This window comes from Dendropsophus ebraccatus, chromosome 2 (assembly GCF_027789765.1).
Source record: "Dendropsophus ebraccatus isolate aDenEbr1 chromosome 2, aDenEbr1.pat, whole genome shotgun sequence".
In the NCBI taxonomy this organism is placed as follows: domain Eukaryota; kingdom Metazoa; phylum Chordata; class Amphibia; order Anura; family Hylidae; genus Dendropsophus; species Dendropsophus ebraccatus.
Window position 1 is genome coordinate 131,053,372 of NC_091455.1, and position 25,324 is coordinate 131,078,695.

The following is a 25,324-nucleotide window of genomic DNA, read 5'->3' on the forward strand; positions in this document are numbered from 1 at the left end:
AACAGATATATACAATAAATGGACAACAAAAGCACAGTGTAAATCTAGACTTAGGTTATGTTCACACTGACTAAAATTGGCATAATCCCGCCTGCCTCAGTGTCCCACAGTATCTCTATGGGAGGGCTTAAACGCCTCCGATCTTGCCGCTCTCCACGCAAAGAATTGACATGTTAATTCTTTGAGCGCACAGCGACGTACACGCAGGTGTGCGCCCTCCCATAGATATACTGTGGGACACTGAGGCAGGAGGAGCTCTCCACCACAGAGTTCTGCCTGTTTTACTCAGTGTGAACGCACCCTTACACACATTTTTGCACTATGGGCTACACTGCTTCAGCAACTCAAGAATACCCATGTCAGAGATATTGTACAGTAAAAAAAGGTTATGAGAAAATAGCATATCAAGGTACTGTATGTCTTGAATGGAATATAAATCTTTAACACAATGAAACAAAGTTTTTGTATAGCAACATAAGCTATTCAGGCTCTGTGAAAAGCTGAGTAAAAATCACTATAGGCAGTCATTAATGTTTGTCATTTCGACTAAATAAACATATTAGAGAACACTTTCTATTTCTATAAAGAGAACTCTTTCTATATAACTGCCTGTAAACCAGACTACATCTATAACCTGGACATAATGTCAATAAAAATGGATTATAATTTTACATGCTTTTGCTTTATTTTAGCTGCTTTCCATACCACTAAAAAACTGCCCTCGATATAACAAACTACAAAGTGAAACATATGCATCACAAGAGTATGACAATCTTGTGAATCCTTATAAGGTAATTTAATTTTACAAAGCTCTCTTAATGCAATATAACTAGAAAAAGGCATTTTATATGAATTGGCTAGATGGAGAAATGTTAGATTTGCCCATCACATTAGTTTCTATATTAAGAAGTGGACCTCATATGGGACATACAGATACTATAGGTTAAAGGAGAAGTCTGGCAAAAATTTTTATTTAAGTATTGTATTGCCCCCTAAAAGTTATACAAATCACCAATATACACTTATTACGGGAAATGCTTATAAAGTGTTTTTTTCCCAGCACTTACTACTGCATCAAGGCTTCACTTCCTAGATAAAATGGTGATGTCACTTCCTGGATAAAATAGTGATGTCACAACCAGACTCGCAGAGCTGTGCGGGCTGTGGCTGCTGGAGAGGATGATAGCAGAGGGACACTGAGGGACACAGGACACTGGAGGGACACTGAGCATCTCTCTGCCATCATCCTCTCCAGCAGCCACAGCCCGCACAGCTCTGGGAGTCGGGTCGTGACATCACCATTTTATCCAGAAAGTGAAGCCGTGATGCAGTAGTAAGTGCATGGAAAAAGCACTTTACGTGCATTTCTCGTAATAAGTGTATATTGGTAATTTGTATAACTTTTAGGGGGCAATACAATTTTAAATAAAAATTTTCGCCGGACTTCGCCTTTAACCCCTTAAGGACCGGAGCAAATTTTATGAATATGACCTGTGTCACTTTATTCATTAATAACTTCGGCATGCTTTTACCTATCCGGCTGATTCTGAGAATGTTTTCTCGTGACATATTGTACTTCACATTTCTTGTAAATTGGAGTCGATACTTATAACAAATCTTTATGAAAAAAACCCAAATAACGTGAAAAATTTTGAAAAAATGCATTTTTTCAACTTTAAAACTTTTCTGCTTATACAGAAAATGGTTATACCACATAAATTATATTAAATAGCATTAGCAACATGTCTACTTTATGTTAGCAGCATTTAGTAGACTATATTTCATTTTTTTAGACAATAGAAAGCGTAAAACATTAGCAGCAAATTTTTTGTAAAATTTCTAAATCAGATATTTTTAGGGACCTGTTCAGGTTTAGGCCAGGTTTAGACTATGGAAGTGTGCGGCTGTATTTGCGGCTGTAATTGTGCGGCGGTATTTTTGGTGGTTCATGCGTACGCTGGAAAGTATACGATATACGGCTGCACAGTGCACACTATGTATGAATCTACGGCCCTATCGTAAACAGACCCGTAAAAAATGAACAAGACCATTGTTTGCGGCTGAATATGCGGCAGCGGATTGACAGGCGGTCCGTACGGAGTACTTCAAAAAAAGCCGGCAATGATGTCGAATGCCGATGCCTCTAATACTTAATATATTAAATTAATAAAACACATTTTCTTTGTAATAAAGTCACTTTCGTTGTTCAATAATTAAATTCTAACGAATCCATCATTTTGCAATTAAATATACTGTTAAAATAAATATATATATAAATAAATGTATATTTATATATTTATTTTTTGACAGTTTATTTAATTGCACAATGATGGATTCGTTAGAATTAAATTATTGAACAACGAAACTGATTTTATTTCAACGAAAATGTGTTCTATTAATTAAATATTAATTAGTACAGGAAGCTCCATAAGCCGTTAATTCATATTGCCGGAAAAAGAGCATTCTGTACTAATCATCACTTTACTTTAATTAAAACATCAAATGTTTCTTCTAATTATGTTATCACAATAGCATTATTAGAAGAAACATTTAGAATTATATGTGCACTCAGCTGATTGGCTGATCGGCTGAGCGCACATATAATTAGCCGGTCCGCAGTACAGTGACTTCATTGTGCTGCAGACCAGCGAAGAGGACACATCGGGGTGAGTATAGAGCTCTCCCCACCCCCTCCCCAGCACTGCACCCCTCCCAGCAAGGAAGGGGGGTCACTTAACCCCTTCCTTGCTGGGATGGGTGCAGTCTGGCATCAGTCTGGCCCCCAAGGGGTTAAGGGGGATGCAATACATCCTCCCTTAACCCCTTGGGGGCCAGACTGTAAGCAGCGATCTGTAAAGATGCTGCATACTGTAAGAAGCACAACACCGCTCACAATGATGGGTGTTGTGCTCCTGTTTGTGTGTTTTTTGTGTGTTTCTCCCTTTTTGTTTTTCAGATATCGGTATCCTGGGGATTACGTCGGATTCCATGGACTACGTCGATGACCAGCGGTTGTTGTTTTTTTTTTTTTTTAATAAAATGGTCAATGAGGGGTGTGGGGGTGTTTTTATTTGAATAAAATTTTTTTTTAACTTGTGTCTTGTCTTTATTTCTTTACTTTATAGACTTAGTAGTGGAAGCCGTCTAATAGACGGCATCTATTACTAAGTCGGGGCCTAGTGTTAGCCGGTATAAAATGGCTAACACTAACCCCCCATTATTACCCCAGTACCCAATGCCACCAGGGGTACTGGGAAGAGCCGGGTGCCAGTGGTCCCGGAGCGTCAAAATTGGCGCTCCTGGACCGGGCGGCAGCAGGCTGGTAAGATTTAGGCTGGGGAGGGCCTAAACCAATGGTGTTACCAGGCTGCTGTCGTTTGGTTTTTAACCCGGCTGGTTATAAAAATAGGGGGGACCCTATGCTTTTTTTTTTTTAAATAAATAAATAATTAAAAAAAACGCATAGGGTCCCCCCTATTTTTATAACCAGCCGGGTTAAAAACCAAACGACAGCAGCCTGGTAACACCAGGGTGTGAAGAGCCATTGGTTTAGGCCCTCCCCAGCCTAAATCTTACCAGCCTGCTGCCGCCCGGTCCAGGAGCGCCAATTTTGACGCTCCGGGACCACTGGCACCCGACTCTTCCCAGTACCCCTGGTGGCATTGGGTACTGGGGTAATAATGGGGAAATAGTGTTAGCCATTTTATACCAGCTAACACTAGGCCCCGACTTAGTAATGGATTCCGTCTATTAGACGGCTTCCACTACTAAGTCTATAAAGTAAAGAAATAAAGACAAGACACAAGTTAAAAAATTATTTTATTCAAATAAAAACACCCCCACCCCCCTCATTGACCATTTTATTAAAAAAAAAAAAAAAAAAAACAACCGCTGGTCATCGACGTAGTCCACCGAATCTGACGTAATCCCCAGGATGCCGATATCTGAAAAACAAAAAGGGAGAAACACACAAAAAACACACAAACAGGAGCACAACACCCATCATTGTGAGCGGTGTTGTGCACCTTACAGTATTCAGCATCTTTACAGATCGCTGCTTACAGTCTGGCCCCCAAGGGGTTAAGGGAGGATGTATTGCATCCCCTTTAACCCCTTGGGGGCCAGACTGATGTCAGACTGCACCCATCCCAGCAAGGAAGGGGTTAAGAGACCCCCCTTCCTTGCTGGGAGGGGTGCAGTGCTGGGGAGGGGGTGGGGAGAGCTCTATACTCACCATGATGTGTCCTCTTCGCTGGTCCGCAGCACAATGAAGTCACTGTACTGCGGACCCGCTAATTATATGTGCGCTCAACCGATCAGTCAATCAGCTGAGCGCACATATAATTCTAAATGTTTCTTCTAATAATGCTATTGTGATAACATAATTAGAAGAAACATTTGATGTTTTAATTAAAGTAAAGTGATGATTAGTACAGAATGCTCTTTTGCCGGCAATATGAATTAACGGCTTATGGAGCTTCCTGTACTAATTAATATTAAATTAATAAAACACATTTTCGTTGAAATAAAATCAGTTTTGTTGTTCAATAATTTAATTCTAACGAATCCATCATTGTGCAATTAAATATACTGTCAAAAAATAAATATATATATAAATATACATTTATTTATATATATTTTTATTTTAACAGTATATTTAATTGCAAAATGATGGATTCGTTAGAATTAAATTATTGAACAACGAAAGGGACTTTATTACAAAGAAAATGTGTTTTATCTATTCAATATATTAACCATGAGAGGCATCGACATCGGCATACTGCAGAGGATCGCAAACCCCGGTAATAGCAATTCATGTAAACTGTTTCCCTGCTTTCCCAGATGCATCCAGAGGTGTTTGCATCACTTTCTTAAGATTTTATTTGTTATTTTTAGTTGAACCAGATTTCCAAGTAAATGACCGTATGTTTTGAGCCGCATGTCTATTTTTTCCCACGGCCGTAGTTTCATCCGCACATTTAGAGCCGCATAAAAAATACAGCCGCACAGTTACAGCGTGTAAACCCAGCCTTATTAAAGTGTATTTGAGGGGACTGTATGTTAGAAAGCCCCACAAAGCACCCCATTTCAGAAATTGCACCCCCCCACACTCTGCAAAAGCACATCCAGAAAGTGTTTTAACCCTTTAGGGGAGTCACAGAAATAAAAGCTAAGTGTGTAAGAAATTAGAAAATTTTAATTTTCTGTGCAGAGATTTTATTGTAATCAAATATTTTTCATAATTATAAACCTATTACCAGAGAAATGCACCTCAATATTTATTGCCCCGTTTCTGCAGTTTATAGAAATACCCCATATGTGGCCTTATTGCGCTGTTTGACGCAACCACAAGCCTCAGATATAAAGAAGCGCCCATTGAATTTCAATGGCTCCGTTATATTTGGTCATTTCTGACTGTACCACTTCAGGTTGGCGGAGGCTCTAGGGTGCAAAAACCTAAAAAACACTCCAAAAGGGACACCCTTTAGAAAACTACACCCCTCAAGGAATGTAACAAGGGGTGCGGTGAGCATCTGGACCCCACAGGTGCTTCACAGATTTTCCGAACAATATGGCGTGAAAAAAGACAAAAGTATTTTTTACATTAAAACGTTGTTCCAGCCTTCAATTTTTCATTTTCACAAAGGGATAAAAGGAAAAAAAAAACACAAAACATGTAGCACAGTTTCTCCCAAGTACGGAAATACCCCACATGTGGACATAAAGTGCCAAGCGGACGCAGCACGAGCCTCCAAAGGGAAGGAGCGCCAATTGGCTTTTGGAAGCTGGATTTCACTGGAATGGATTTCAAGGGCCATGTCGCATTTACAGAGTCCTCGTGCTGCCAAAACACTGGAAACCCCCCAAAAGTGACCCCATTCTGGAAACTACACCCCTTAAGGAATCTAACAAGGGGTGCAGTAAGCATATGGACCCCACTGGTGACGGGCACAAATGTGGAGAAATGTGACGTGAAAGTGAAAATTTTCATTTTTTCAATTTCACGGTACAAATGTGCCCGTCATCAAGGGGTCCATATCCTCATTGCACCCCTTGTAAGATTCCTTGAGGGGTGTAGTTTCCAGAATGGGGTCACTTGGGGGGGTTTACAGTGTTTTGGCAGCATGAGGGCTCTGTAAAGGCGACATGGTGTTCATCATCCATTCTAGCCAAATCCAACCTCCAAAATCCAAATGGCACTCCTTCCCTTCGAAGGCTTGCCCTGCGCCCACATGGCGCTTTATGTCCACATGTGGGGTATTTCCGTACTCGGGGGAAATTGCTCTACACATTTTGTGTTTTTTTCATCTTTTAGCCCCTTGTGAAAATGAAAAAATCAAGACAAGATCAATGATTTAGTGTAAAAATTTAAATAAAATTACACTAAATGTTGGTCTAGCCTTGATTTTTTTCCATTTCCACAAGGGGTTAAAAAAATAAATAAACGCAAAACGTGTAGGGTAATTTCCCACGAGTACGAAAATACCCCACATGTGGACATAATGTGCCATATGGGCACAGAGCAAGCCACCAAAGGGACAGAGTGCCATTTAGAGGCTGGAATGGAGGGTGGAGGCCATGTCGCAATTACAAAGCTCCTGTGCTGCCAGGACAGTAGAAACCCCCACAAGTGTCCCCATTCTGGAAACTATACCCCATAAGGAATCTAACAAGGGGTGCAGTGAGCATATGGACCCCACTAGTGACGGGCACATATGTAGAATATGTGGTGTGAAAATAAAAAAAAAACAATTTTTTCATTTTCACGTCCAAAATGTGGCCGTCACCAGGGGGCCATATCCCCACAGCCCCCCTTTTTAGATTCCTTATGGGGTGTAGTTTCCAGAATGGGGTCACATGTGGAGGATTTTACTGTCCTGGCCGCACAGAGGCTTTCTAATTGCATCATGGCAAGCCTCTAATGGGAATGGCGGCCATACCTATTTAGTTGAGGAAAAGGGACAATTTTAATTTATTTTGGGGGTATTAGGCCAATTATCAGTTTATAAGATTGAAAATGACAGAAGTCCCTCAAATTCAACCTGTGTTGATCCAGAGGAAGGCAAAAAACCCTCATGAGGCAGACGACAGTAGCCTCATCACAGGGGAAAAATTCCTTCCTGACTCCATAATGGCAATCAGAATAATCCCTGGATCAACGTGACCCCTGAAATAGGAATAAGGGACAGAATTTAGATAATGTAGAACTCTAATGACGCCTGGTATGCTTGAAGCGATCCAGTATGCAGAGTCCGGGGGGATCAGGACAGGTGTCACACTGGAAAATGGTGTCCTTCCTGATCCCCCTGTTACGCCACACTCTGAACTTCTTCTGGCGTCTCCCATTCTCCAGTGTGCGGGACGTCACCTGGAAAATGTTGCCCTGGTGCGATACGGGGTCCTTCATATCCAGAAGCGCTGGGTCCGCTCCATGGCTGCTAAATATTAGGGCTCTATTACTGCTTCTGATATTTTAGGATTGTGCCGCAAGCTACAGTAGTTCGGGCAGCGAGGGACCAAAACAGGGTGTGCTGGTATAAAAGTTATCCCCGTACAGGTGGTAACCTTTATCCAGCAGTGGGAAGAACAGTTCCCGAACGATCTTCCCACTAACTCCGAGAATGGGGGGGGGGGGGGGGGGTATGGTGGGGGCTGGATTTGGGTGTCCCTTCCTTCATACACTGTAAGGGTACGTGCACACTGCGGAATGGCGAAGGATAACCCTTTGTGCATTCCGCAGCTGGCACCCACCGGCAGACTGATGCAGGCGTGCGTCTCCCCCCATGTCATAGACTCCATTCTATGCACGGGCGGATTCCGCTCTCTGTCCAATGTGTTCATTCTTTGGATGGACGATGGAATCCGCCTGTGCATAGAATGGAGTCTATGACATGTGCGGAGACATGCGCGCCTGCATCAGTCCGCCTGTGGATGCCAGCTGCGGAATGCACAAAGGGTTATCCTTTGCCATTACGCAGTGTGCACGTACGCTGAAGGCTGCATACACACTACGTATATTTCAGTCAGTATTGCAACCAAAACCAGGAGTGGATTAAAAACACAGAAAGGATCTGTTCACACAATGGTGAAATTGAGTGGATGACCGCCATATAACAGTAAATAACTGCCATTATTTCAATATAACAGACGTTGTTCTAAAATAACAGCAAATATTTGCCATTAAATGGCAGCCATCCACTCACTTTCAACATTGTGTCAACAAATCCTTTCTGTGTTTTTAATCCACTCCTGGTTTTGGTTGCAATACTGACTGAAATACACTGACTGAAATATACATATACTGACTGAAATATACGTAGTGTAAACGCAGCCTAAATCTGTAAGTGTACCCTAAGGTACTCTCACAGAGTTTGTAGAATTTCACGCCATACCGTCATCTCTTATTGGGACGGTACTGGCGGAAAAGACGTGTCTGGGGGGCAGCGTATACTACGCTACCCCCAGACACATCACTGGATGATAAGGATGAGGATGAGTGGAGGAATAAAGGATCCCCCCCATTCATCCTCACTGGCTGTTTCGGTGTCGGAGGCAATAATAGTGTATGCATCTGACACCGAAAACGGTTCAGTATTAAAAAAACCTACGCCAAAAATGGTGTTGCTGATAAATGCCGCACATATGTGCAGCACTTATCAGCAGACCGTGGCAGTAGGATATAGAAAAAAAACACCCTATGCCAAAAAGGAGGAGTTGCTGATTAGCTACCTAGCTGAGGGGTCCAGAGCAGGTATTTATTACTTTTGGGGACTTTGATTGCCATGATCGGGATGTGGCACCGTGGCCACCATTACTTTTAACAGTAATGGCGGTCGGTGCTGTCTCGGACAGCAGCGGCTGCCATTATTTTCCGGGTCATCGGGTCACCGATGGCCCGGAAAGGTTCCGATCGCCGCTATTGGCTGATCTAAACTGATCAGCCAATAGTGGCGATCGTCGGCATGGGGGGGGGGTTAACAACCCCCCATACCGACAGGGAGAGATGGCCTGCAGTGTATTTCCGCAGGCCATCTCTCGCGATTACGTACCGGCCGGCCGCGGCGCCCTCTTAAAGGACCCGCGTACCGGTACGTCATGGGTCCTTAAGTGACAGTGATCCATGACTCACCGGTACGTCATGGGTCCTTAAGAGGTTAATCTTCAAACCTCATACAATATACTGTACAAACACACATTCTAAAATCATAACACATTCAATCATATTTAAAGAGCAAAACACTTTCCACTGGTAGTGTCCTAGTAGGGCACCACACTTAGGCTAGTTTAAGACATGCATACCCAAAAAGGAGAGTTAACAAGACCCATAGATTACCAGAAATCATAATATATATTTTGTCAACAAAAGACAATATGCACAATATCGTACTACATGTTAAAATTGCAGTCCTAACTGAAAGTGAGGGCCACTTTTGCTGTACTTTCCAAATACAGTGTGAAACCTCCAATGCCATCTAAACAGCAGTGAAAAGTTACATTTAAAGGGAATGTTTTACCTAAATTTTCTTTAACTGATTGGAGTCAGCTACTAAATGTTGTTATTTTATTCTAATCTGTTTCTATTTTCTGACTGTAACTTTGTTTTATTTCCCTTTTTGTACATTGTTATGGGGGCTGCCATCTTGCCTGGGCTGTTCCTAACAGCATTTAGTGACATGCTTTACAGCAAGGCTCATGGACATAGACAACAATAGACATAATCTGTCCCCTTGAGTGTACTCTGCGACCTTTGAAAAGGTCATTCCACAGGGAGCTGTTATTGTCGCCTCTATCTACTGGTGTCACATGTCGCTGCAATGCTGTACAGATCACTTTGCAGCAGACTCCTCTTATCACAACAGATACAATAGGAAGTCTCAGCTTAGTTTTAGCCCCATTGGTAAAAATGAAATCTGCAAGATTTTAGGATTATTTTACAATATAGATAGAAAAATTCTTTAAAGTGTTACTGTCGTTATAACTTTCAAAATCTAAATCAACAGTAGATGTGATATAAAGCAAGTTTGCAATTTATATTCAGGGTTTTTTTAGTTATCATGGAAAACACAGCACTTCCTGTTCCTGTCAGGAAGTCCTGTGTATCCTATCTGAGCGCTCACAGAGAGAAGGCAGTCATGTGAATGATGGACACATTGAGTCGTGACTCTCTGTACTGGCCAGAATTCCTGTGTTTAGTCTGTTTTTTACAACCAGATAAGGCTAGGTTCACACTGCGTTTTCAGCATCCGTTTAACGCATCCGTTTTTTGCAAAAAACGCATGAAAAACGGATTGCAAAAAACGGATTCATTTGTGTGCATCCGTTTTTCCATTGACTTCCATTATAAAAAAAACGGATCCGTTTTTTTTGGCGGACCAAAACGGACCAAAAAACGTTGCTGACCCTATTTTTCTGGACGTTAAAAAAAACGGATCCGTTAAACGGATGCTGAAAACGCAGTGTGAACCTAGCCTAATCTGCCTTCGGGAGACTGCAGCTTAATTTCTGCTAAGTTAGGCTTTGTTTTACAGCATGATGATAACAACAAAAATAATAATGTATATTGCAGACTTGTTTTATTTCACATCTACTGTTGATTAAGATTTTGAAAGTTATAATGACAGTGACACTTTAAAATATAGAAACATTAATTCAACTCAATGACTGACAGCTATTTGTGCTAAAATAAAAGCTCTGTATATTGAGAGATTTTTAGGTCAGAAAACCCCTTTAAGGGTATATTCACACGGGCGGGCTCGCAGCGAGATTCTCGCTGCGAGCCCGGCAGGTCCTGTCAGTTCCCATAAACTACATACTTGCTGCGGTCTAAACGACCGCAGCGAGTATGTAATTATACCGCGCTTAACCCCTTCTACTCCCGCCGGCTCCCCCGCTGTAAGCAGCATACATTACCTGTCCTTGCTGCACGGGTCCGGCGTCCTGCTCTCCCATCTGGCCAATTAGTGTGTTGCCCAGCCGCAGCCACTGATTGGCCGGACGGGAGAGCAGGACGCCGGACCCGTGCAGCAAGGACAGGTAATGTATGCTGCTTACAGCCGGCGGGAGTAGAAGGGGTTAAGCGCGGTATAATTACATACTCGCTGCGGTCGTTTAGACCGCAGCAAGTATGTAGTTTATGGGAACTGACAGGACCTGCCGGGCTCGCAGCGAGAATCTCGCTGCGAGCCCGCCCGTGTGAATATACCCTAAATGTACATATAGAGATAGCTATCATTTAATCAGTTACTGAGTAGGGCCACCCATTTGACTATCCCAGAATGAGCTTTACATGAGATTTACAGTACATGAACAAATAACAAGCTATCCAGGAACTTTTCTCACAAAACTATAGATCAATCCTCTCAGCTCCTGCTCTTTAACATGCTGCCGAAAAATTAGACTGCATTGTCAGGCTTTGTTTACATGTAGTTTTGTGGCTTCTTTTCGGACAGCTGTATGACAATGTGACAGATTCCCTTTAAGAATCATATTGTAAATACCAGCCGTGCTTTTACCATACACATTGTGGTTTTTTTTGTTTGTTTGTTTTTAATTGATCACTGAAAAGTGGACACATCTAAACAATGTTTTTTATAGGACTTTATACATAGTTTACAAAATGACACTGGTTACTCATCAAAGGAACTGAATGAAGCTTACAAGTGGTCGATAATATATGATACTTTGCACTGTGAGGTAAATATAATTGCATTTTAATTGCATTTACAATGCTCTAAGTATACTTTTGACTGAGTTAGCAACTGCAAGCGACCGTGCAAGAAATCGGAATTGTAAGGTCTATGTATAATTTACTAGCATGTTATCATTAGATGCAAAGGATTTCCAGCAACTCGGTACAGTCCAAAAACTTTATTGAAGCTTCACATAAAATGCACAAATATAGGCTGCCTACGCGTTTCAGTCGTACTCAATCTTAACCCCTTGCTTCTGCAGCCTGTTTTGGCCTTAATGACCAGAGCCTATTTTGCAAATCTGACCTATCTCTCTTTATGTAGTGATAACTCTAAGATGCTTTTAACTATTGCAGTTATTCTGAGATAGTTTTTTCGTCACATATTCCTCTTTATGTTTGTAGTATACTTTGGTTGATACACTCAATAGATTTTTGTAAAAAAAAAAAAACACATTTGTGCAAAAATTTGAAAAATTTACAATCCTTTATATTCAAAATTCTCTTTTACTGAGAAAAATAGTTATGCCACATGAACTAATTATTAAGGCAACATCTACAACATGTCTACTTTATGGTGACGTCATTTGGTGAACGTCCTTTTACTTGTTAGGATGTTAGAGGGCTTCAAAATTTTGCAGAGATTTTTCAAATTTTCAGGAAAAATTCTAATTCAGATTTATTTAGGGACCATTTTAGTTCTGAAGTAGATTTGTGGGGCCTGTATGTTAGTTACCCCCATAAATCTCTCCATTGTAAAAACTGCACCCCTCAAAGTATTCAAAGTAACATTTCATAAGTTTATTAACCCTTTAGGTGTTTTGCAGAAATGTAAGCAAGTTGGAGGGGAAATGTAAAATTTTCATTTTTTCGGGCAGATATTCCATTTTAATCCATTTTTTCCTCTAACACAGTAAGGCTGGGTTCACACTACATATATTTCAGTCAGTATTGTGGTCCTCATATTGCAACCAAAACCAGGAATTGGTTGAAATTGAGTGGATGGCCGCCATTTAATGGCAAATATTTGCTGTTATTTTAAAACGGCTGTTATATTGAAATAATGGCAGTTATTTACTGTTATTTGCTGGCCATCCACTCAATTTCCACATTGTGTGAACAGCTCCTTTCTGTGTTTTTAATCCACTCCTGGTTTTGGTTGCAATATGAGGACCACAATACTGACTGAAATATACGTAGTGTGAACCCAGCCTAAATACTGAGAAATGGAACTCACAATTTATTCCCCGTGTTTCAATGTTTCTACAAATCAATAACATGTGGCCACAGTGCGTTAGCTGACTCAACCACAGGCCACAGACATAACAGAGACCTGGGAAATTTTGGGGTCTTTTTTTATTTCAGCTTTTTTATAGCCATTATATCACGGTGCCAACATATTTGTGTAAGGCAAGTAGACATTTCCATCAGTACCATTCTGGGGAACACGTGACACCATGATCAATATTTATTTAATTTTTTATGAGGTGGTACGAATAAAAAACACAATTTAGCAGCAGTTTTTCATCATTTTTTTGTACACCGTTTACTATACGTTACATATGACATGTTATCGTTAACTTTTGTTATAGTTTATGGCATTTATGCTATAAAAACTGTTTGTGTCTTGCATATTGTAACAGCAGTAATATTTTAATTTTTTCACCAATGGAGTTATGTGGGGGCTTTTTTTTTTGTGGAATTAGCTGATGTTTTTAGTGGTACACCTTTTGGGTACAATGTGACGTTTTGATAGCTTTTTTCTATATTTTTTAGGGGGCAGGATTAACAAAAATTGTCATTTTGGTTAGTTTTTTTATTAATTTTTTTAATGGCGTTAATCAGGTGGTATAATTAACATAACGGATTAATAGACAGGGTCATTACGGACACGGTGATACCAAATATGTGCATCTTATTTCTAGGGGATCATTTATAAAGGGGGGATGGGGAATGTGTATATTTATTTTAATTTTTTTTTTATTAATTTATTTATTGAATTATTCAATTTATTTGTTTTAATTAATTATTTGTTTATTTATGTATTTGTGTGTGTGGTTTTTTTATTTACTTTTGCAAGTACATCTATAATGCATTACAGCACATAATCAGTGCTGTAATGCATTATAGAGTGAATGAGTGTCATTCAAACGATCAGGTCCCTACAGCTGATTCAAACGATCAGCGCAGGGATCTGATCGATCAGCAAAACAGGGAGGGTGAGGGTGCCGAATCCGGGGTGGGGCGTATCGGAGGACGGGGGACACAGGGAGAGCACAGATCGGGGGACGGGGGACACGGGGAGGGAGAGCACAGATCAGGGGACGGGGACACGGGGAGGGAGAGCACAGATAGGGGGACACGGGAAGAGAGAGCACCGATCGGGGGACGGGGAGGGAGAGCACAGATCGAGGGACGGGGGACACGGGGAGGGAGATCACAGATTGGGGGACACGGGGAGGGAGAGCACGGATCGGGGGACGGGGGAAGCTGGATCGGAGCGGGGGGAGCACTGGGGGGACTGAATCTGGATGGGGAAGCACGGCTGGACACAGGGAGAAGGAAGGGGGTGCCTGGGGGGAGCATTACAGCGGTGACAGCAGGAGGAGGCAACATGCTGCAGCCTCCTCCCGCCACCTGATCCCTGCTGCACAGAATCTCCCCATAGACGCTACGGTTGCAATGAACGCAGCGTTTATGGGGTTAACTGTCCAGAGGGTTGCGCGGCTCCCCTCCGGGCAGTGGCAGCAGGAGGAGGCTGTGTGACACAGCCTCCTCCTGCTTCCTGATCTTGGATAGGGACAGTGGGGGGAGGCAGGGAAATCATGATGTCCAGGGACGTATTGATGCAGAATGGCACTGCTTTTCATGACGTCCCTGGACGTCATATTGGGGGAAGGGGTTAATCATAGCTATGCAATGCAAAGATCGTCTACAATTGAAACGCTCAAGCAGCTTATATTTGTGGATTTTATGTGAAGCTTCAATAAAGTTTTTACACTGTGCTGAGTTGCTGTAAATCCTTTGCATCTACTACTGCGGTGAACACTGTCCTTGCACTGGGAGGAGCGTATTCAGGACGGGTGTGGTTCCAGTTGGCTGAATATAATACTTGAAGCATGTTATCATTAGTTCGGTCAGTTGGTTTTATTTTGTGTAGGTGTAGGGCCCAGGTATAGCTTTTTCACTAAAACCTAAGACCTCTGAGCTGCTCCTCATAGTATTTCACTATTGGAGTGGATATATATATATATATATATATATATATATATATATATATATATATTTAGTCTTTAACTCCTTCTTAAAGGGCAACTCTAGCAAAAATGTTTTTCTTTCAAATCAACTGGTGTCAGAAAGTTATATAGACGTGTAATTTACTTCTATTTAAAAAATCTCTAGTCTTCCACTAATTATCAGCTGCTGTGTGTCCTGCAGGAAGTGGTGTATTCTTTCCATTTTTCCATTCTGACACAGCGCTCTCTGCTGACACCTCGGTCCATGTCAGGAACTGTCCAGAGCAGTAATAAATTTCTATAGAAAATCTCTACTGCTCTGGACAGTTCTTGACATGGACAGAGATGGCAGCAGAGAGCAGCAAGTCAGACTGGAAAGAATACACCACTTCCTATAGGGCACGATTTTACCCACAAGGTGTTTACAAAGGTGTGAATGAGGTAGCACCAAAATAAACTGCATATCAATTGATGTCAATTTATTACAGCAACTTCACAATTATACTCTGCCAGACTGGGCAAATAAAGATGTCATGGAAAAACTGTTGCAGCTATCTAATATTGGATTAGCAACTCTTTATGGAGTATACAAACATCATGAAAAATCCAGGCTACTAGGAGGTATGTTAGTCTATATGGAATGAATTGTTAGTCTCTGGGGGGTGGGGGGTGGATGATTCGGAATAAATTTTACCGCATAACCCCTTTAATTTGTACCCTAAATTGTACAACATTAAAACAAGTATAAAATTAGGCAATAATGTGGCTAATCAAGAATTTAACACAGCCAGGGAAAGGACTGTGCACCTTATTGTCACTTTTATAAAAACTGCCGTCGCAGCTATGGCTCACCAGAAACTAGGGGGCACCTCACAGATTGGGAAGCACTGCTTTAGCGCATAATCTGCTATTTACTTGGGTGGAGTTTACCAATTTAATGTATTAAAGAAGAAGTCTAGTCAGGGAGTTTTTTTTCAAAAGTGTCAGTTTGGGGGAGGATGAAAAAATAACATGCACTTACCCCCCTGGCTCCAGCACTGGGGGCCGCATACTGAAACTCTGGTCCCCTGGTTCCTGTTGCATCCTGGTTAGAGGGGACCTGGGACATTATATTCCAGGCCCACTTAACCAGTCAGTAGCAGGGGCAGGACACCACTCTAGCCGCTAACTGGCAGAGCAACTCTGGAATGTTACGTCCCAGGTCCCCTCTCCAGGAAGAAGCTGGGGACTGTAGCGATATGCAGCCACCAGCGCTAAAGCCAGGGATGTAAGTGCATCCTCCCCCTTCCCAACACTTTAAAAAAAAACTTCCCTGCCCAGGCTTCTCCTTTAATTTCTTCCCTATCATTAATTTTTTTCAGGTTTGGAACTCCTCAACTTCTAAGAGCCAAGACTCTTTTATTTTTCCATATACAGAGCCATATGAGGGCTCGTTTTTGCAGGACCATCCTCTGGTGTGTACCTCCTAAGATTATCTGCTTTCCCACAGACCGTGGCTACTAGAATATGTATTCTATTAAAGAATTAAAAAAAAAAAAAAAATATGTATTCTATGGTTCACAATAAATTAAGCCACAGACAAATTAAGAGGACCTATGTAGCACGTCATTATGTCTATCATCTTATATTACACAGGCTAATTTAGCACATAACACAACACACTTAGCAATGGATGGAACACCTATTTGAGTCTTTCATAAATAACAATAAAGGATTAAAGGAGTACTCAACCCAAAATCTTTTTTACATTATGTAACAGCCCACCCATATTTACACATATTGGTCAAAGCAAGTAATTATGTGTTGTGCACCCTTTTGGTGCTTTTTCTGCCCCTCTGGATGCAAAAAAAATTGCCAAATGGAGTCCACTTCGTCTCGCTCCTTCCTTCTGGCACCTACCTTCCAAGATGTGGATCATGCATCTTCTGTCTCTTCAATGGGCTGGGTTAGCGATTACAACCCTGCCCACTGAAGAGACGGAGGACACGTGACCCACTGACATCGCCTTCAGTGGGCCATGTCTCCAGTAAACTATGTGTTTTTGTTATTACATTTTTGTTATTTGGTCTCCATTCCCCCTCCCTCCCCATTCCCTCGTCAATGATCACTGTGAGGCCCTCTCCGTCTCCCTCTCCCCTCCTCCGTTCATGCCCCCCCCCCCACTGCAACTCTGCTTCACCAACAAACACACTTTTTGTTGAAATATTGCTTGTTAATTCTGTTTATTACAGCTACATTACTCTGAAGTATTGAATGTATAATGACATAGTGTTATGTTGTTGTTAAAGCTTTGTTTATAAATAGTAAAGGGTCAGAGAGAGACAAGAAGTGTGGGTGGGGTTTTCCTGCTGCTGCTTTTCAAGCATGGAGATGAGACACAAGCAGACATGTTGATATTCTGATAATGCTGAGAGTTCATATGTATTCCCTTGTTAGATTGTTCCTTGAATAATCCAGTCCGGGTGAACACTGATTTGCACAACTTAATGTTTGTGCAAAAATTAGAAAAAATTATTTTTATTCAAAATTCTCTTTTTCTAAGAAACATAGTTATGTCACATGAGCAAATTATTACTGTAACATCTACAACATGTCTACTTTATGTTGACATCATTTGGTAAATGTCCTTTTACTTTTAGAATGTTAGAGGACTTCAAAACTTTGCAGCGATTTTTCAAATTAACATTAAAATTTCAAATTCAGATTTTTTTTTAGGGACCAGTTCAGTTCTGGAGTGGATTTGTGGGGCCTGTATTTTAGTTACCCCCATAAGTCTCTCCACTGTAAAAGCTGCACCCCTTAAAGTATTCAAAGTAGCATTTCATAAGTTTGTTAACCCTTCAGGTGTTTCACATAAATCTAACTTTTTTGTAGATATTCTATTTTAATCCATTTTTTCTTTAAGGGCTCGTTCCCACTGAGGAAAGGTAGCGGAATTCCGCGACGGAATTGTCCGCCGCGGAATGCCGTTAGCCTCCCGCTCATAATGGGAGTCTATGGGAGGCGCGCGCTCCTGCCCTGTCCGCGCTGAAGAATGAACATGTTCATTCTTCAGCGCGGACAGCACAGGAGCGCGCGCCTCCCATAGACTCCCATTATGAGCGGGAGGCTAACGGCATTCCGCGGCGGACAATTCCGTCGCGGAATTCCGCTACCTTTCCTCAGTGGGAACGAGCCCTAACACAGCAAAAACTGAGAAATGCAAATCACTGTTGTCTCAGATGTTTCCAGATATACCCAATATGTGGTCGCAGTGCGTCACCTGACTCAACCACAGGACTTAGAAATAACAAAGGCCTGGTGAATTTAGGGGCATTTTTTTATTACAATCTTTATTAATTTTCCATAATATAAAATTATGTTAAAACCTTCAATTATCCACATCCTACCCCATACAATCTCCATTTGCTAAATTTACTCAGTCTAGTTTATTACCATACATTATAACACCAAACAAAACATCATTATGCTCCGAAGGGGATTTCACCAGGGGGCTCAATCATCCCCTTACAAGATACCAGCTAATTTTTAAACCTCTAATATCTTCCCCTTACCATCACTATATCACAGTATACTAACACCATCACTATAACTTACTACACTGACCGCAGATTCCAGACACAGCCGGGAGAGCACATCAGACAAGCTTAATTAAAAAATTATAAAGTTAACTCTTTGCCAGCTGTCTCGGTTATTCCTTTAGCAGACCTCTGCTCCCCTTGCATTCATTTCTCCCCCAGTAGAAGAGGAGGAAAAGAAAAAAAAATAAATTACAAGTTACCAAGATTTACCTCTGTTCTTTATCCACCTGGTAATTCCGTCCATTTAGGGTACCTCTTTGGCCGAACTGCCCCTTCTCTGAAGCAGTTCTGCCTTACGAGCAGAACTTTTCACAACCAGCCATTCCATCCTGGAACATGGGAAAGCCCATTCAGGCAGACCACCTATGCTCCATACAGTCTACTAAGCTCCCGAAAGGGCCTCATCCACCGTTTATCATGATGAATTATGCCCCCCCCCCCCCCCCCCCGTCAGCCTCTATTCCAAATCATCCCTCCACACCTCAGTTGTTAAATAGATAAATAATATTATTATATTATATTATATTAATAATAAATAAGTAACTAAATACTTAAATGCAAATAAATAAATAAAAACATATAAAAATAATAAATATAAAATAAATATTTATCATTTTACTACTGGGACTTACAGAAGAGCAGAGCCGGCCTTAGGAACAACCGAGGCCCCCACTCAATCTTATAAACACTCATTTACCTTAACCTCCCTCCCGATTGTGTCCAGACCCACGGCCCAACCTTTAACCCCTCCTTTCCCCCATTATCAACATAGGACTAACGAGCCACCCTGGTTCCCCCCTCTCCAGGTACAATACATATATTCATCAATGGTCTTAGCTCCTATAACATTTAATAATTTTCTAGACCTACTCCCAAAAATCTATGACTTATTATCGGGTAAAGTATGGAGTGCACCATTCTGTTTACTATACCCCCGTCCCTATTTCACCCCCACCCCCTCGGGCACTATGGTAGGGAAAGAAAAAAAAAACACACACACACACACACAACAACTCAAGTCAAGTCGTTACGATTACAACGATATGTAACATGTATAATTTTCTTGTATCTGATGGCTTGTAAAAAATTCAATACATTGTTAACAAAAATATGTTCCATAAAATTGCTCCATTCCCAGGCTTATAATGCTTTTATCCTTTGATCTATGGGGCTGTTTGAGGTGTTATTTTTTGCGCCATGATGTGTTCTTTCTATCGGTACCTTGATTGCGCATATGCAACTTTTTTATCGTTTTTATTACAATTTTTCTGGATTTGATGCGACCGAAAATGCGCAATTTTGCACTTTTTTTGCAATTTTTTTGCGCTTACGCCGTTTACCGTGTGAGATCAGGAATGTGATAAATTAATAGTTTGGGCGATTACGCACGCGGCGATACCAAACATGTTAATTTATTTTTTTTATAACATGGGGAAAGGGAGGTGATTTATAACTTTAGTCAGGGAAGGGGGACCTTTTTATTAACCCCTAGACGACCCTGGACGTAGGGTTACGTCATGGAAGTCTGTCCCCAGACGACCCATGACGTAACCTTACGTCCTGGGTGTTTCTCCCGATATGAAGCGTGCCCCGGAGCGGAGCGCGCTTCATAGCAGGTGGGGGCCGGCTGCAATCAGCAGCCGGGACCTCACCGGTAATGACACGCTGCAGCGATCGCGCTGCCGCATGTCATTAACCCCTTAAACGCCGCGACCGCGGCGCGACCGCGGCGTTTAAGTGTAAGTGACATGGGGAGTCCCCTGTCACTTACCGATCGGGACCCCCGCAGTGTGACTGCGGGGGTCCCGATCGGTAAAACGGACTGTCGGAGGTCTCTTACCTGTCTCCGTGCGGTCCGATCGGCGATCTGCTACACTGAGCCTGCACAGGCAGGCTCAATGAGCAGAGCGCCGATAACACTGATCAATGCTATGCCTATGGCATAGCAATGATCAGTGTATAAATCAAAGTACTTGATGTAAAAGTCCCCCAAAGGGACTTCAAAAGTGTAAAAAAAAAAAAGTTCAAAACACTATTACACTACCCCAAAACCCCTCCCCCAATAAAAGTCTAAATCACCCCCCTTTCCCATTATATAAATAAAACATATAAAAATAAATAAATAGATAAACATATAAAATACCGTAGCGTGCGTAATTGTCCGATCTATTAAAATATAACAAGCGTCATTGTGATCGGTAAACGGCGTACACGAAAAGAGGGGAAAAAGTGCGCAGATTACCGATTTTATGTTACATTATATATTAAAAAAAATCAATAAAAAGTGATCAAAACGTCCGATCTTCACAAATATGGTATTAATAAAAACTAGAGATCATGGCGGAAAAAATGACACCCCATACAGCCCCGTAGGTGAAAAAATAAAACCGTTATAATCGTCATAATAGGCCCATTTTATTAATATTTAATTGCCAAAAAAAAGGATTTCATAAAAAAATACATATATAACAATAGAGAATCTGTGTAACCTGCATGTGGTTGTGTTCGGGCTGACCTATAAAATAATAGTGTCATGTCGCTGTTACCATATAGTGCATTACGTAGACACAGGAACCCCCCAAACGTTACCATATTGCATTCTTATTTACGATTTCACCTATTTATATCTTCATAAATAATATATTTGGGATTCCATCATACATGTTATGGTAAAATGAATGACGCCATTACACAGTACAACTATTCCTGTAAAAAACAAGCCCTTACATGGCTTGTAGATAGAAAACGGAGAGTGCTCGAGCTCTTAGAAGGGGAGGAGGGAAAAACGGAAACACTAAGATCAAAATTTGCGCGGTCCACTGGGTCATTTTGGGCCTGGTCCTCAAAGGGTTAATAACAACACCTTTTTTTTTTTTTTTACACTTATACTAGAAGCCCCCATGGGGGACTTCTAGTATAAGTACACTGATCTCTCATAACGATCTATGCTTTATACATATACAGCATAGATCAATGAGATTGGATTGCTTCTGGCTGCTGCAGCCGGAAGCAAGCGAATGCCGAGCCGGGATCAGCGCCATTACGGCGCAGACCCTGGACAGTATAGGATGTGTGGATCGCAGGAGCGATCCACCCCACTAGACACCAGGGAACGGCTCCGGAAGGTAATCAGATGCAGCTGTCAACTTTGACAGCTGCATCTGAATACCTGATCAGCGGGCATGGCGATTGGACCGTGCCCACTAATAGCCGCAGTCCCGTGCTACATGCCGCATCCGGGACCGCGACGGTTCAGAGCGGGGTCGCCGCACAGCCCTGCTCTGAACTCCCTTAATGACCGCAGGACGTAAAGATACTTTGCACAAAAGGATAAGATGAAGCGCGGCAGCTCATCAAAATCGGTTAAAAGATGCTTTATTTGGACATAGAAGGCATCAACAGCAGGTGTGGATAGTACCTGCTGTTGATGCCTTCTATATCCAAATAAAGCATCTTTTAACCGATTTTGGTGAGCTGCCGCACTTCATCTTATCCTTTTGTGCAAAGACTTTACTGGACTGTTTTCTCAAGCTGAGCACCACCTACGGTAGAGTTACACAAACCAAGGGAAAGTCACGGTGAGGTCCAAGTTTGGTCTCCTATAATCTGGGACAGTGCCAAGATACACATCTTGTGTGGACGTAAACATACGTCTGCGGTCGTTAAGGGGTTAATAGCTCATCCTCCATTCTAAGAACGTTTTTACTAACCATCTCCAATATTGCTTCCATCCTTGTACCCATTTATTCACAGTATTGTAACCCCGCTTTCCTCTTTGATGCCACAGCTCATGTCCCAACATAGTGCTTGCTACTTCCTTCCACTCTGCTACTGTTGGGGGCTTTGGCGAAATCCAATTCCTCAAAATCACTAACTGTGCAACAAAAAACAATTAATATATAATTCATTTTCTAATTTTAGGTATAAGTTCCCCCTCCATCACCCCCAATATTGCACACTTATATTCTTTTTCAACCTTTAACTCAAAAATCTTTGTCTTAACTAAAAAGATATTGTGCGAATAAGTTACAACTAGAGATGAGGGAACCTCGAGCATGCTCGAGTCGATCCGAACCCAAACTTTCGCCATTTGATTAGCGGTGGCTGCTGAAGTTGGATAAAGCCCTAAGGCTATGTGGAAAACATGAATATAGTCATTGGCTGTATCCATGTTTTCCAGACAACCTTAGAGCTTTATCCAAGTTCAAATGCCGAACGTTCGGGTTTGGATCGACTCGAACCCGAACCTGGTTCGCTCATCTCTAGTTACAACCTTTTAACAAAACTACCAGTGGTGATCTAAATCTGTGTTCGTGTCTTCACATCTTACACACCTTTGACTAATATTTTTTTCCACTTGGGGGCAATTTTTATTTAGTTTTTTTTTCTGTTAGCCATTATATCAAGCCACAGAGGCCTTGGGGTGCCAAAATATTTTTGCAAAACAAGTGGACATTTTCATCCCTACCATTCTGGGGGACATGTGACACCCTGATCATTTTTTATTAAATTTTTAATGAGATGGTAGGAATAAAAAATTCAATTTAGCAGCTGTTTTTCATTATTCTTTTTTACATGTTTACATGTTTAGTTTATGTTACATGACGTTATCTCTATTTCTCATGATTTTATATAGCATTAGTTATAGTGAACAACATTTATACTATGAAAACTGTTTGTGTCTCATCGTATTATAAAAGCTGTAATATTTAAAAAATTTTGCCAGTGGAGTTATGTAAGAGTTTATTTTTTGCAACATAAACTGACATTTCAAGTGGTATGCTTTTTCGGTACATGTGATTTTGGCTTGTTTTTTATTAATTTTTTCTTTGGTGTTAAGTGGGGCGGGATAATTAATGTAACAGGTTAATAGATGGGGTCATTACAGATGCTGCAATACCAAATACGTATATTTTATTTATAAGGAATTAAATATAATGGGGGAATGAGGAATGTGTATATTTATTCATTTATTTTTTAATTATTTAATTATTTATTTATTTATTTATTTATTTATTTAATTATTTGTGTATTGTGTGTGTTTACTTTTATTTTGTCCCTTTACATATACAGATTTAGGCTAAGTTCAAACAACGTAAATTTTCAATAAATAATTTTATTATTATTATTATTCTTTATTTATTTATTATTTATTTATTATTATTTATTTATTGAAAATTAAAATAACAGTGTGTCCTGCGGAATCCTGGCCGGAGTGTATACACTCTGTATACTCTCTGGCTGGGATTACATGCAGCTGCATAAAAAACTTACATGTCAGTTTTGTGCGGCCGCTATTTATTGAACAGCGGCCACACAAAACTGACAGTGCAGACAATGTAAAGTGCGGCTCCAGGCGCACTTTGCATTTGTCTGCTATGGTGATTTGGAATGCGGGCACACCTGAATGCGCTCACATTCCAAATGAAGAGAAGTGAACTTCACTGACAGTGGCTGTTCAATGACACCGCTGTGTCACAGAACGGCCGATGTCAAACACTGTGTAAACCTGGGCGTAGCCTGTGTTAACTTGATCACAATAGCATGTTTAACTCGACATTCTATTTCACTTAACATAGCTTCCTGACACAATTGTTGTGTCAGGGATAATGTTAACACTGGCTACATCTGCAATATATTACAGCACATGATCTGTGCTGTAATGTATTAGTTACTGGCCTGATCTGAGTCTAAAAGTTGTCAGTGTCTGGAAGGGGTTAAGGTATATGGTGCAGGGTTTGTTCCCCACCATTCATATACTTATTGGATGTGCCAGTATTGCCGTGCACTGTAATTGCACTTTGTCCTATGCATACAAATTTTCTTTTCTACTTATGCTGTATCCTGAATATGGTTTCAGGCATAGATAAAAATTAACCTTTAGTACTCACTAGCTGGGGAGCATACTGCACACCATGATTGCTAGATAGGGTTTTAGCTACATGAGCCTCTTTTCTTTCTGTTTGTGAGTTCATAGTCCGTTTTTATCACTTGATTATTGTCTTTTCATTCTGCCGTAATTTAAGCCTTTTTTGAGCTTTTGTATAATTGTGGTAAATAAAAGCTCTTTTTACTTTCCCATTGAACGCTTCTTTTTCTGCTTTTGTTAGATTTATCATTTCTTTGCATGGAACTTTATACAGATTTTTTTTCTTCTATTGAACATGATTATGATTATTATATATTATTTTTTTTGTCATCTGTAGGTGTCCTTGTGAGTTCAATTTTAAAAAATATTACATATGCAGCAACAACACCATCCAGCAATCAAAAGCTAATAATGTATTCTGGGGTATGTTCATCTTTTTTTTTCCTTTTTTTTTGTTTTATAGCAATGGTCAGCATGGGGTTTTCTTTTCCAGTAATAATGGAGTAAAAATTCAACAATTGCCACAATGCCACCTAAGATTTAGTATTCTTCTCAAACGTTATTCTGAAATGGTTACATGGAGGCTATAATTAGAAGTGATTATCATATGCACAGGGGAATGGAACACATGCACTGTATAAACCAGGTACATTATTGAAGGAATAATACAGCAGCACCCTGACCTCAATGTCTTTAAAGGGGTTATCCAGCGCTACAAAAACATGGCCACTTTTCCCCCTACTGTTGTCTCCAGTTCAGGTGCAGTTTGCAATTAAGCTCCATTTACTTCTATGGAACTGAGTTTCAAAACCGCACCCAAACTGGAGACAACAGTAGGGGGAAAGTGGCCATGTTTTTGTAGCGCTGAATAACCTCTTTAAGCTAAACAGAAGGGTACTCTTATAGAGTTGGCACTCTCCATAAAGCAGTTGGTGAATTTCAAATAACT

The 25,324-nt window shown here is 41.0% G+C and overlaps 1 protein-coding gene across 1 annotated transcript in view; it reads left to right on the forward strand.

Annotated features, from left to right (window-relative positions):
* Positions 1-25,324, forward strand: part of ACP3 (acid phosphatase 3) — a 58,021-nt gene that overhangs the window by 16,087 nt on the left and 16,610 nt on the right. Inside the window, exons 5-8 of the mRNA XM_069958338.1 lie at positions 693-791; positions 11,596-11,694; positions 15,414-15,546; positions 24,713-24,798. Coding sequence (XP_069814439.1) covers positions 693-791; positions 11,596-11,694; positions 15,414-15,546; positions 24,713-24,798 — 417 coding nt within the window. The remainder of the gene's footprint in view (positions 1-692; positions 792-11,595; positions 11,695-15,413; positions 15,547-24,712; positions 24,799-25,324) is intronic.